Source organism: Pan paniscus, chromosome 7 (genome assembly GCF_029289425.2).
Source record: "Pan paniscus chromosome 7, NHGRI_mPanPan1-v2.0_pri, whole genome shotgun sequence".
Lineage (NCBI taxonomy): Eukaryota > Metazoa > Chordata > Mammalia > Primates > Hominidae > Pan > Pan paniscus.
This window is the reverse complement of record NC_073256.2, coordinates 78,925,488-78,939,237: the sequence shown is the minus strand read 5'-3', so window position 1 is coordinate 78,939,237 and position 13,750 is coordinate 78,925,488. Positions and strand designations below refer to the sequence as shown.

The following is a 13,750-nucleotide window of genomic DNA, read 5'->3' as shown; positions in this document are numbered from 1 at the left end:
AGATCAGCCCGACCAACGTGGAGAAACCCCGTCTCTACTAAAAATACAAGAAAATTAGCTGGGTGTGGTGGTGCATGCCTGTAATGCCAGCTACTCCGGAGGCTGATGCAGGAGAATTGCTTGAACCAGGGAGGCGGAGGTTGCGGTGAGCCAAGATCGCGCCATTGCACTCCAGCCTGGGCAACAAGAGTGAAACTCCGTCTCCCAAAAAAAAAAAAAAAAAAAAAAAACCAGGATAAGAGAGACCATAATTTCCTACTCAGATGTGGGCTGTGACTTCCTTCCAAAGAGTACAGTACAGAAAGTAAGTGGGGGGTGGGGGAGGGGGAGGGGAGGGAGAGTAATGTTATAAAGTGGAGAAACCTAACAAACTCCTACTTCAGCCAGGTGATCAAGGTCCAACATCAACGGTCATAAAGTTGGTAGTATGTATCCTTGATTTGACGCAATAGAAATGGCACTTTACTAATGTGGTGTTTCCTCCCCAAAGCCAGTCTAAACATAAGAAAAACACCAGCCAAATTCCAAAGGAGGAGCATTCTGCAAATCTGATGTTCTGGTGCAGATAGGAGTTTTAAAACATTATCTGAGTATGCCTCAATACTATAAAGGTCATCAAAAACAAGAATGAGAAACCATCACAGCCAATAGGAACCCAAGGACACATGACAACTAAAGGTAATGCAGTATCCTTGATGAGATCCTGAACCAGAAAATGGGTATTATGTAAAAACTTACAAATTCTGCAAAAGTACACATTTTAGTTAGTGATAGTGTATACTGGTTCATTCATTTGTAAGATGTTAATAGTGCCAAGTGCAGGGTGCTGGGAACTTTCTGTATGGTCTTTGCAATTTTTCTGCAAGGCTGTACTAAAAATTAAGGTCTATTTTAAAAATACAAATACAATATGAAATGGTAGAATGTAAAAAACAACTTGATTTCTTTGGGACACACATTATCTTGCTTCTCTTTACTAACGCTTAGAAAAGATGGACATTTTGTACCACTAGACTGTAATTCACGGAAAGTGGTAGTCATATTTGATCAGTTCCAAACATTTATTTTCTGGACTATTTATTACACATACTTTGAACAAAGGATGATTATTAAAAATCATACTGGCCGGGTACAGTGGTTCACGCCTATAATCCCAGCACTTTCTAAGGCTGAGGCAGGAGTTCAAAACCAACCTGGGCAGCAAAGGGAGACCCTATTTCTTTAAAAAAAAGAAAAAAAAGAAAAAAAAAAAAGCATGTTTGGAAACTGACATGTTATATATGTATATATAACATCACTTTCAAAAAAAAATTCACCATTGCTAGAATAAAGCACAGCCTACAAAGCTACCTATTTAAATCATAAATTATAAAATATCAGAACTGCAAGGAACTTTAGATGCCTTCTACTCCCACCTCCTGATTTTATTAATATGGATACTTACAATAAAAGAAATGATTTGATCAGTGTTGAGCCTACTGTTGGAAATAACTACGTCTGGTCTTTCAACTCTGAATACTAAAATCTTCCCCCAGACAGTAATTCCGTTCTGGTAATAGATGGGTCTCTTAGAACTATCTAATATTGTTTTAAGTAACATTCTAATATCTAAATCTTTAAGCGTGTTCTATGAAGGAAAAAGTATGGTGGCAGAAGAAGTGGGGAATCCTCCAGTGTTATTAACCCTGCATTCATAACCTTCCTTAAACACTAAGCTTTACAAAAACAATTTTTCATTTACATTTAGTCCTAACGTTATAAAGATAACTTATAAAGGTGGTAAGTTCTGAATTTGGTGCACTACTTACAAATAAACTACATTTAAACTGACACTACTTATGGGTTACATATATATATAGAGAGAGAGAGAGAGAGAGACAGAGAATTCTTTTTCTCACTATTGCACCAAGAGAAATGAGGAAAGAATACATCAAGATTATGCAATGGCAAGTACTGTGATTAGAAAGTAAAGATAACAACTTTGGTCAGTTAACTTCTGACTGCAAGAATATGTTGGTTCATAGACTAGAATCAGTAAATCCAGTATCACTAAGCAACATAAAACCAAGCCAAATTAGGCCCCAACTATGACTGACTAGCCTCAATTTTAATATGCTGATGAGCCATACACCCTTGCTCTCTCTAGATGACCAGTAGTAAAAGGGAGGATTCTGATGCTGCTGCAGTGTAGGCACCTGGAGTGATTCTTTAAGCTTGTGCCCGCGTCACAGGCCAGTAGTGTTATATGTAGCCTGTGGTTTTGACAACACAAAACAATTCTGTAATTTTCCTATCTGAACAAATACCTTAGATAGAGAGCCCAGCAATAATCACTGCATCACCCAGAGTCGCCATGATCCTATCCACATAAACTATCAATCCCAAGAGGTAATGCAGACAATGTCAGAAAAACATTCCTTGGTACCAAGAGTGGGGGATTAGGATTATTAGCTGCTGCCACTATTTCCTCCTGCTACAGAAAACAAACAGGCCTTCTCTTTCTCTTTTGTTCTAACTTAGTATTAAAAGCATGTAAGTCAATAAGCTCCTTGGAATGGATAAAAAATAAGGTAAACTGTTACCCTCCCTCTGATTAACTGCTCTATTTAATTTAAAGTCAACTAGAAGGAGTGATATAATCTATTTGTACGTGAAAGATATGTCAATCAGGAAATCCATAACAGAGTAGGCAAAAATGTTACGTTTTCTGGCAAGCAATACATATTCATGAAGATAAAATGGAAAGAACACAGATATGAGTGAACAATTTTTATTGAAACCCTCAAAGATTAAAGAGGACCAAATGGTGAGTTTGGGTACCATAACAGAAAATCTCACCTAACTGTACCATCATTCACAGGAATGAACAAACCCAAACACGACAAAATTCAAATTCTCATGTAATTGCTACAAGTGAATGTAAATGAACTAATCATTTTATCATAACCTTCCTTTAATCATACGAAAAAGGGAATTTACATGGCATAACAAAAGATATGCAAAACTTAATGAAAACACAATTCTCTTAAATTTCTTAAACTTATTTTTAAAGGATGCAGAATGCACTTGAAATGATTAAATGACTTAAGCTGATTCATTTTTTTTATTGCAAACTGTTTTAACATCAGCTTAACCCCCATGCATGGTATTCAAAAAGAACACAGCTTTCGAATTAGAAAGATCACTTAAATTAAAAAGAGAAATTAAGTACTAAAATTAGGAAAACGCTGGATTTCTTTTGAAAGGAATCTTCAAGTACCAATACGTATAGAGAAATACTAATTTTGGTTACAGTTTCCTCCTTACTGTTAAATATACAAACTATAATACCTTTCAAAATAAAATACCCACATAAGATAGCTTTAATAAGAAATATTCAAGCCAGAACTTGGAAAAACATTAAGCGAGAAATTTACTGGGCTGATAATGTCTTAATTTGTGATCATTCACACATTTGATGATGTGTCTCCTCTTGTAGACCCCAGGCTCTCTCCCTTTTGGTCCCCACAGTTAAGAGACATTCAGTTGGTTGTGCTTGAGACAACCTGTGATAATTTCATTTAGAGGAAAAATATTTTGCAATATAATGACAGACCAAGAAGGAAGAGAAGGTGGGTGCTCTGGAGAAAACTTATATGAGAAAAACACAAAATTATCACTTGAAAATAAAAAGATTTTTTTTTTCCAAAGGAATGCTGCACCCATTTCACTTAAGATTAGAAATCCAGGTTAAAGGCACTGGGATGTACTCCTCACCATGAATAGACTCTCAATTACATTTATTCACATGTCTGAGTCTATTGCAATCAGCCTGCTCGCTGAGTGCTTCCATGACACTCTTACATAAAAACCTAATGTAAATTAAACATGTTTGAAACCGTTTATAAGGTAACTAGTTTTATAAAAATATCCAGAGTTGCTAATAAAGCACCAAGAAAAAGAGAACCTCAGGGGGAGGACTCAGATCCTTCCTACAAGGTCACCCTTTTATAATATTCTCTAATAGGACCTCCAGAATGACAACAGTCATCTTTGACATGTCCTACCTAGATAATCTTAGGGATGTAGAACATTGCTGTGGTGACTATACCCAAATGCCACTTTTCATTATAAATAGTTAAGAGACATGTTACAAGATTTCATGGCTTACTCTTAAAAAGGTAAAATAGGTGCAATTTTCCTTTAAGAAAGTCTTTATTTTATAATATACCATTAATATTTTGATGTTCCCTTCAGTAAACACTGATATAACTACACTGGGACTACCGAAGAACTGTGTAGTAGCTATGGTTATCTACAAATACTGTATTTTTTTCACTTGAATACAGTATTTGCACATTTAAAAAAAACATTTTACAAAATAAAATTATATAAATGAAAGCCTCAAAGAAATATCCATCACTAGGTCTTTGAGCTGAAGTGACCAAAGACCACAGTAAATGAAAACATTTCTAAACATGATGTAAACATAAATGAAGTAATGCAAAACATCAAGGTATTCAAATCTACTGTATTGCTATTTTCACCCTTAATGTATCTTTCTACATAGCTTTCTCCTTTTGGAACAGTAATACATGGGGCAGTACATTATTTTCATAACCTTATGCCATCAAATCAATTAATACAGATGCTTGACACATTTAATTATACAAAATCAATTTGCTTCAAGATACAAAATTAATGTTGATATGTAATTAATGAAAAAAATAAGATGTTAAAAAGATAACTATAAGAATATCCAGATATATGCTGTATTCCCACTTATATAGATCTGATCAATAAAACATCAACACATTCACTTAGATACTGATTTAATCCATGGATCAAGGCCATATTTTCAAAGTATTTTAAGGATGCCAGGACACTGCAAAAGCTGGAGAAAAGAGCTGAGGAACAACATATGCTTGCTAAACAAGAACTATGTTTATTTAGCTAGTGAATACCTAGAGTAATAAATTTTTACTTCATGATAGCAATCAGGCTCGCAAACACCCAGAAATAGGAATTAAGGGTTTTAAATGTAGTTATAAAGGTCATAAAAAGTCTGATTAGACTGAGGTACATTTACTCAAAATTTTGAGATTCATTAAGTGGTAGCAAACAAAATAATTCCTCAGACAAATGCACATTTTTCAGTATACATATTAATGGGGGGAGGAGGGAAGAAGAATGTGCATTAACTGGTGAAATCCACCAAGCTGCATATCAATATTCTGTTACACCAAACAGTTTGAAGACAAGGGAAATGTTCTAATATAATTTCAGATTATGTTTCATTTGGCTAAAATAGAGCTTAAGGTTGCTTTGCCATATTAAAAGTTTACTACAATAATTTTTCACATCAACATTTAGACTTGAACTCCAGGACTAAATATGGCATGATTATTTTGCTTTTAATCCGTCAAATAGCTAAAAATCGACAATTTAAAAACTACAACAAAGAAAAAGTTGAAGCAGTGTGACTCTTACATCATTGAACCACTTCTAATGGTTAACTGTTAGTATTTAACAAATTCAAAGAGTTAATGAATCCTTGCATTCATTCAGTCTTCTGTGCCTTAGCTAGGATGCATAATTACAAAAGACAGCAGATACTGGTAAAAGCTTCAGGACAGAAAGTGCTTGACGAAGTTACAGTTCTCAAGTGTGTTTGGTGAAGAGTATAAGGGCAGATGCGCTGATGAAAACCATTACGAGAAGAGTCAACTTTGTGTTAAAGTGTTCAAAGATGTCACCTTAAGCAGAAAAAAGCTTTAATACGTCTTCTTTGACTTATTAGGCATTTCCAGAGTCTACATCGTTAGTGTTGTAAATTTAACAGGACATCTTCGTACGGTTATTGTTTGTTTCTATTTCTCTCCTGAAAAAAAAACACACACACAAAAAGAATTACAATGAAAAACTCTCATTATTTAAAGATTTAAACTATATGCACATATAATGTAAATCATCTCCATATAAAGTTCAAGTACTAATTCAAGTAATTAAAAACAATTGATAATTACTTCTATATACCATAGTGAGATTATTACCACAAAACATTTTACATAAAGAACTCTCAAACACAAAGACCTATTTCAGGAGAGTATAGATCCTCTCCACATCCCTATTGTTTGTTTATGATGAGAATATAATAACATCTTTTCAGTCCTTTCAAAGAGTTTTTGATCTTGAGGTGTCAAACAGACTAAAAGCTATTGGCTGAGGTAGGGGCAGGAGAAAAAGGTTAAAAGTTACATTAAATTGCAGTACAATTGCATTCAATGAAGATTTCAGATTAATAAAAAAAACTTTAAATCACAAAGAGAGTATCTTACACTCTCTTTCAGCACACGATAACTTTTCACATTAAAAAGTAAGATGAGGCCGGGCGCAGTGGCTCATGCCTGTAATCCCAGCACTTTGGGAGGCCGAGACAGGTGGATCAACTGAGGTCAGGAGTTTGAGATCAGCCTGACCAACATGATGAAACCCCGTCTCTACTAAAAATACAAAAATTAGCTGGGCGTGGTGGCGGATGCCTGTAATCCCAGCTACTGGGGAGGCTGAAGCAGGAAAATCGCTTGAACCCAGGAGGTGGAGGTTGCCATGAGCCAAGATCGCACCATTGCACTCCAGGCTGGGCAACAAGAGCAAAACTCCAACTCAACAACAACAACAACAACAACAACAAAAAAGATGAGTGTTAGACAAATTCAGTCAAATGCTGGCTTATAACATAATTGGGAGAAAAATTATAATTCCTATCTTAAAAAGCAAAAACTACTTGAACAAAAGTTAAACTGAGTTAAACAATGTTTATTAGAAATCAAGTATTTATCTGTAACACTTCTGATGAAAAAAATGACTAGCATTGTACATGCCTATCAACTGAACACATCAAGTAGTTTGTACAACCTTGTTTTAATGTGTAACTTAGTGGTTCTAAAACAAGTATCAGAGTCACCTACCTGGATGGCATGTCTGGGCCCCAGAGGTCTGACGTGGAACCTAAGAATCTGAATTTCTAACAAGTTCACAGGTGGTTCTGGACTGCTGGTCCAGACACTGCACTTTGAAAACCACTGGTGTTTAACACATTAAAAGACTCTCACTTTGCTTTTGCTACTCTCATTTTATTTTTGCATGAGTAAAACATGTTCTGTAACAAATATAAATCATATTTTGCAAGTGGTCAATTTAGTTTTCCATCCTCTGTGACACCACCTAAAAACTGCATTGTAAATTTCAAAGAGAACCTCAGTTCTCTTTGTTACTAAAAGTCCTTTCTTTTTTATTTTAATACATTCCTGGAACTTGAAGAGCATTATTTCATACATAAAGCTAACAAAAGAAATGTCCTACTACATAACTATAAATGAAAACTATTTCATAGACTAACGAGTATCGGTGAGGTACATTGAAATGGAAGACTAAAATAACAAAAACAGAGCTAGCTAGATTAAGTACATTTCAAGAGAGTAAACAAAAACAAAAATCCCACAATATCAGCAAAGGAAGAAAAGATAAAACAAGGATTTGTACCATGAAGCTGTAGTTTAATTTTACGAAGGTCCTGCAACTTTTCACAAACCAGTTCAAACATAAAAGTTTAATTCACTGCTAAAGGAAATAAATAGCTTTGGATGAGAAATTTGGAAGCACACTCTAATAAGCTAGATACAAAATACATAGAGAAATTAAGTAAAAAGATGTAAGGGCAATCTGCTCATTCTCCCCATAAAATAAGTGATCAAAAATTAGAGAAATTTCTCAACTCCATGAAGAGCCCTAGAAACTACAGGAAAAAAATGCAACTCTTCTTAAGGATAAGTCAGACAAAGAGTAGTTTAATGCCAGTGAGATGATCGGTTGTAACAATGAGGACCACATGTTATGCTGTTTCAGTGTGAATTGTAATCAACTATGTACTTTAAATGAATCACTAAAATATATAGATTACATAGATAATACGTCTATATATATAATGCATAACTTCCAACTCAATGGACAAGGGGAGAATAAAGAAAATACCCCAAAAGGACAGAAAAAGAATGAGTTTGAAAAAATCTAGATTAGAAAGCACAAAATAAGAGGGTAGAAATAAACATTTGTATCATTTACACATTTAAACTAGGAGTCACAATAAATGTAGGCCCATCAATGAAACCACCAGATACCGGCAAAGGAAACTTTAAAATCCCATTATACATAATTTATAAGAAATAAACCTAAAACTTAAGGAAAAAGAAGTTAAGACTAATAGAGACATACAATAACACAAAGCAAATGAAGACTCATACAACTATACTAATATCAGACAGTGGACTTAAAGTCAAAACCACTGTTGGAGACACAATGGTCACAACATGCTACATAACAGTTTTTGAAAAGCTGTAACAATACTAAACTAAAACTACAATTTTAAATATATTAGTAAGTTGTCAAGTACAAGGAGAAGCTGACGAATTTTTAAGAGAGCAGGAGAACTTAACACATTTACACATTAGCAAAAATACAGATTAAGTATACAGAATACAGAAAACTGAGACAAATAATTACAAGGTACATATTTTACCAAGGTATACAATGAGCAACTATCAAGTGAATCTTAGTAAATGTCAAAGAATTAGTATACAGATCACATTTCCTGACATCAATTTTGGAAACAAAACAGATAACAAGGAAAAAAACCCATGTTTGGAATTTCTAAAACACGGTTCTAACAGTCTCCAAAACATCATAATGGAAATTAGAAAAGAGAAACAAAATTAAAAGCTGAAGTTTTAGAGGGAAAAAAAAACAATAGAAAAGTCTCTGAAATTACTGATTTTTAAAAAATGAAGTCTAGATATCATGAACACTTATTAGTATTATTAGTAAATGAAAATGTTAATCATGCTAATATGCCAATAAATCTGAATGTTAAAGACAAAAAATTTAAATCATAAAGACAACTTTAATTAGTAACTTTAGTAGAGTTACTAAGAAGTGCCTGGATTCAGTATATATTTGAAAGCAAAGCCAACAAGACTTACTGCTGATGGATTAGGTAAGGGGTTAGAAAGAAGTATCAAGGATGAGCCCAGAACTTTTGGCCTAAGCAACTGAAAGGAGAGTGGTATCATACCCTCTCCCCTACTAAGATGAATGAAGTTTGGAGCAGGCAAAAGAACAGGAGTTACAGCCAGGCACTGTGGCTCACACCTGTAATCCCAGCACTTTGGGAGGCTGAGGCAGGCGGATCACCTGAGGTCGGGGGTTCAAGACCAGCCTGACAAACCCCGTCTCTACTGAAAACACAAAATTAGCTGGCTATGGTGGCACATGTCTGTAATCCCAGCTACTCAGGAGGATGAGGCAGGAGAATCACTTGAACCCAGGAGGCAGAGGTTGCAGTGAGCCAAGATTGCGCCATTGCACTCCAGCCTGGACAACAAGAGCGAAACTCCGTCTCAAAAAACAAAACAAAACAGGAGTTACACTAAATTTAGGCTGCTTATGAGACAACTAAATAAAGATGTCAAATAGGCAACTGGATACATGAGTTAGCAGACAGGAGAAAAGGGTCCAGATGGAATACAAATTTGAAAGTCCACAGTGCATGGTAAAAAGTCCATCAACAGAACACAAATCCTCCAAAAGTTAATGATCCATTTTTTAAGAACTTCTGCTTTAAGACCAAAAAAACCCCACATTTATATTAGCAAGATGGACTGTGCCTGACAGTGTTACTATTAAAATATTTTAACACAATATCTATGGGCATACTATCAGCTACAGACCACTAGAAGTGTGAGACTAAGAAATGATGAGCGACCGGGTGCAGTGGCTCACGCCTGTAATACCAGCACTTAGAGAGGCCAAGGCAGGTGGATCACCTGAGGTCAGGAATTCAAGAACCACCTGGCCAACATGGGGAAACCCTGTCTTTATTAAAAATACAAAAATCAGCCAGGCATGGTGGCATACACCTGTAATCCCAGCCACTCAGGAGGATGAAGCAGGAGAATTGCTTGAACCCACAAGGTGAAGGTTGCAGTGAGCCAAGATTGCACCACTGCACTCCAGCCAGGGCAACAGAGCCAGACCCCATCTCAAAAAAAAAAAAAAAAGAAAGAAAGAAATGATGAGCTATCAGTGATATCATTAACTTTTGATGTTATTATAAAATGAGGTACTGTATAGTTAACATCATAATTACATGTACTGGTATGTTGTTGGAAAGTAACTTGAGGATAAAGGAAACCTGAATTACACAAAAATAGCCATGATCCCATACACCCGGAGAAGGACTAAGCCCCTAGTTATAGTTTAGAAAAAGATGCTTTAGACAGATTCTGAAATTTGAGGGCTGAATCTCTTGAGGAAAAACTGAGTAGTACAGGGCTTCTTCCCCACCGTGAACTAAGCAAATACAATGGACACCAGCAAGGATCCTAGAGCAAAGACTGGAATTTGTCATATGGAAATGAGCCCAGAAGGAAGTTTACTGCCAACTCCTGTCTTTTTCACAGAGGTTAACAAATGAGCTAAGACCCCTAGTCTTCAAACTAGGAAACAGGCTGAAAACCAAGACTTTCTTCAATGTCCTAAGAGGAGCCTACCGCATGCCCTTAACAAGACAAGACAGATAAATGACTTATTTTCCTTGTAATCTTCGGTAGATTTATCACCATTAGCAATATTTCAGTAACCAGATCTGAGCCTAAATGAGCCACAAAGGAAGAAGTCACTGTGTATCTAAAAGGCCATAGCATTCAAAAGGAAAAGAAGAATAAACAGAGAACATAACAATAAAACAGAACTGCCGAAGAAGGCAGTGAACATCTGAAAAAAGAAGCAATCAGACACTTGCTATGAAATGCAACAAACAAGCCAGGTGCGCGGTGGCTCATGCCTGTAAGCCCAACACTTTGGGAGGCCAAGGTGGGCGGATCACCTGAGGTGAGGAGTTCGAGACCATCCTGACCAACATGGAGAAACCCCGTCTCTACTAAATAATACAAAATTAGCTCGGCGTGGTGGCGCATGCCTGTAATCCCAGTTACTGGGAAGGCCGAGGCAGGAAAATCGCTTGAACCCAGGAGATGGAGGGTGCGGTGACCCGAGATCACGCCACTGCACTCCAGCCTGGGCAACAAGAGCAAAACTCCATCTCAAAAAAAAAAAAAAGCAACAAACACACAAAAAAATTTGTAGCTAAGAATCTTGATTTTCAAATTGAACAAATCAGTAGATTAATTAAGGGAGAAATGGTCGCTGCCTCATTTGTGGAGTAGAATATTAAATCCAAGAAATATCTCACATCACAGAGCAAGAATAAAGAAATGGAAAGCACAAAGAAAAAAAAATGAGAGGATAGATCCAAGACAAAAATGAATATTCCAGTAGAAGAAAAAAGAACAAACAGAAGGGTGACAAACAACAAAAAATGTCACAAAGTCTTTGATATTCCTCTTTGCGGTAGGTGGGGCTTGATTTCCTCAAGTATGGGCTGCACAGTGCATGACTTGCCTCTAGGAACAGAGTACACAAAGAGAATAACAACATTTTATGGTGGAGAAACCTAGCAGACACCACTTTAAGCAATCGAAGTTAAGATCACTAGTAATAAGATATAAGATGAGACGAAGAGGATACATCACTTCTGTGGTATACTTCTCAAAAATCCATAACCCCCAGTCTAATCATGAGAAAGTATAAGCCAAACCGAAATTGAGGGATATCTTACAAAATACCTGACAAGTACTCTTTAAAAATGTAATGGGAAACAAAGCAAGACGGAAAAACTGTTAACAGCTTAGAGAGTAAGGAGACATGACAACTAAATGCAACGTTAGTGTCCAGACTAGATCTTGAAAAAGACATTAGTGAGAAAACTGGGAAAATCTCTGTAATTTAGTTAACAATATTGTACCAATGTTCATTTCTTAGTTTAAATAAATGTACTATGATTATGTGTTAATATTAGGGAAAATGAATAACGAATATACAGAAATTCCCTGTAATCTCTGAAACATTTCTGTAAATATAAAATTATTTCAAAATAAAGTTTTTTAAAAATCACTAAATTTAGTAAACTATAACTTGCATACAACTACCAAATAACAAATACCATATTGCAGAAATATATATGTGTGTGTATATATATTCTATAAGGTATTACTATTTTAATGGTTGTCCTGCTTATCCTTATTGTTTATGAGGATAAAAGTGTTACTGAAATTTCACCCAAAAGTTTAAAGCCAGGGAATATATCAGACTGCATTTTTTTTTTTTTTTTTGGGACAGAGTTTCACTCTTGTCACCCAGGCTGGAGTGCGGTGGCACAATCTCGGCTCACTGCAACCTCTGTCTCCCAGGTTCAAGCGATTCTCGTGCCTCAAGCCTCTCCAGTAGCTGGGATCACAGGCGTCTGCCACCATGCTCAGCTAATTTTTGTATTTTTAGTAGAGATGGGTTTTCACCATGATGGCCACGCTGGTCCCAAACTCCTGACCTCAGGTGATCCGCGTGCCTTGGCCTCCCTTAGTGATAGGATTACAGGCACGAGCCACCGTGCCCAGCAGACTGTATTTTAAAATTAAGAAAAGAATAAAAAACACAGTGTGCATGTTTCAAGAAAAGACGATGTTCATAAACGAAGAATGAAATTAAAACATCTAATAGATTCAATTCTTTAGGAAAATTAATGACTTACCAGGAATGAAATCTGCATAGGTGGCTGATAGGTCTAAAAAAATTCATGCTAAAGAGTAGAACAAGGGCCAGGTGCGGTGCCTCATGCCTGTAATCCCAGCACTTTGGGAAGCTCAGGCGGGTGGCTCACCTGAGGTCAGAGGTTTGAGACCAGCCTGACAAACATGTCAAAACCCCGTCTCTACTAAAAATACAAAAAATTAGCTGGGTGTGGTGGCGGGCACCTGTAATCCCAGCTACTTGGGAGGCTGGGACAGGAGAATCGCTTAAACCCAGGAGGCGGAGGTTGCAGTGAGCCAAGATCGTGCCATTGCACTCCAGTCTGGGCAACAAGAGCAAGACTCCATCTCAAAAAAAAAAAAAAAAGAGTAGAACAAGGGCAGTAACAGATGGATAAAACCCCAGCTGCTCAAAAGCCTGCACATATGTCCACCTTTAAAGTGCTAATAATACTTAGATAAGCTTCTAGCATGCACTGTCCCAAGAAAAGGACGGATCCTTTGGCATTAAAAAAGCAAAAGACAAAACTGTAAAGGAAACAAACCAATTCTGCACTGTAAAACTAATTTCAAAACTATATAGTTATCAGGGGAAAGAACAATCATTATGTTTTGGGGATGGAGAGGTTCTGTTTTGGAAATCCACTCTTCAGATTTCTTAAACTTACATTTACATTTTAATGAGGCTCTAGCATTGCAAAATTATCCAGAAAGGAAATAAACATTTGGCTTCCTAAGTAGACTGAGTTCTAAAAAGGGTCATTTATCTTTGGTGGCTTACGGTACCCTTTATTATTTATCTGTTGAATGAGGGAACACAGTTAAGAAAAGAACATGCAGGATCTAAATATATGGTGGCATAGGTTGATTAGAATACAAGATGTGTGCTGGGAGAAATCTCAGGAAAAAAGACCTGGTAACAGAGGCTCTTAAAGCCAAGCAAAGGAATGCATATGCAATTCTATTTGGGATGCCAAACTTTGGGCTCTTTTCGATAAAATAAAAATAATTATTATATTCTAGACTGTCTTTCACATGCAGAATTATTCACTAATAGCTTTTATAGCCTA

At 36.2% G+C, this 13,750-nt stretch overlaps 1 protein-coding gene across 5 annotated transcripts in view; it reads right to left on the bottom strand.

The window, feature by feature from the left end:
* Positions 1-2,756: 2,756 nt before the first annotated feature.
* YTHDF3 (YTH N6-methyladenosine RNA binding protein F3) overlaps positions 2,757-13,750 on the bottom strand; it is a 41,962-nt gene continuing 30,968 nt past the window's right edge. For all 5 annotated transcript variants that reach the window (XM_034966153.3, XM_034966152.3, XM_034966154.3 and 2 more), the window contains one exon: positions 2,757-5,860. In XM_034966153.3, coding sequence (XP_034822044.1) covers positions 5,837-5,860 — 24 coding nt within the window. In that variant the 3' untranslated portion in view covers positions 2,757-5,836. The remainder of the gene's footprint in view (positions 5,861-13,750) is intronic.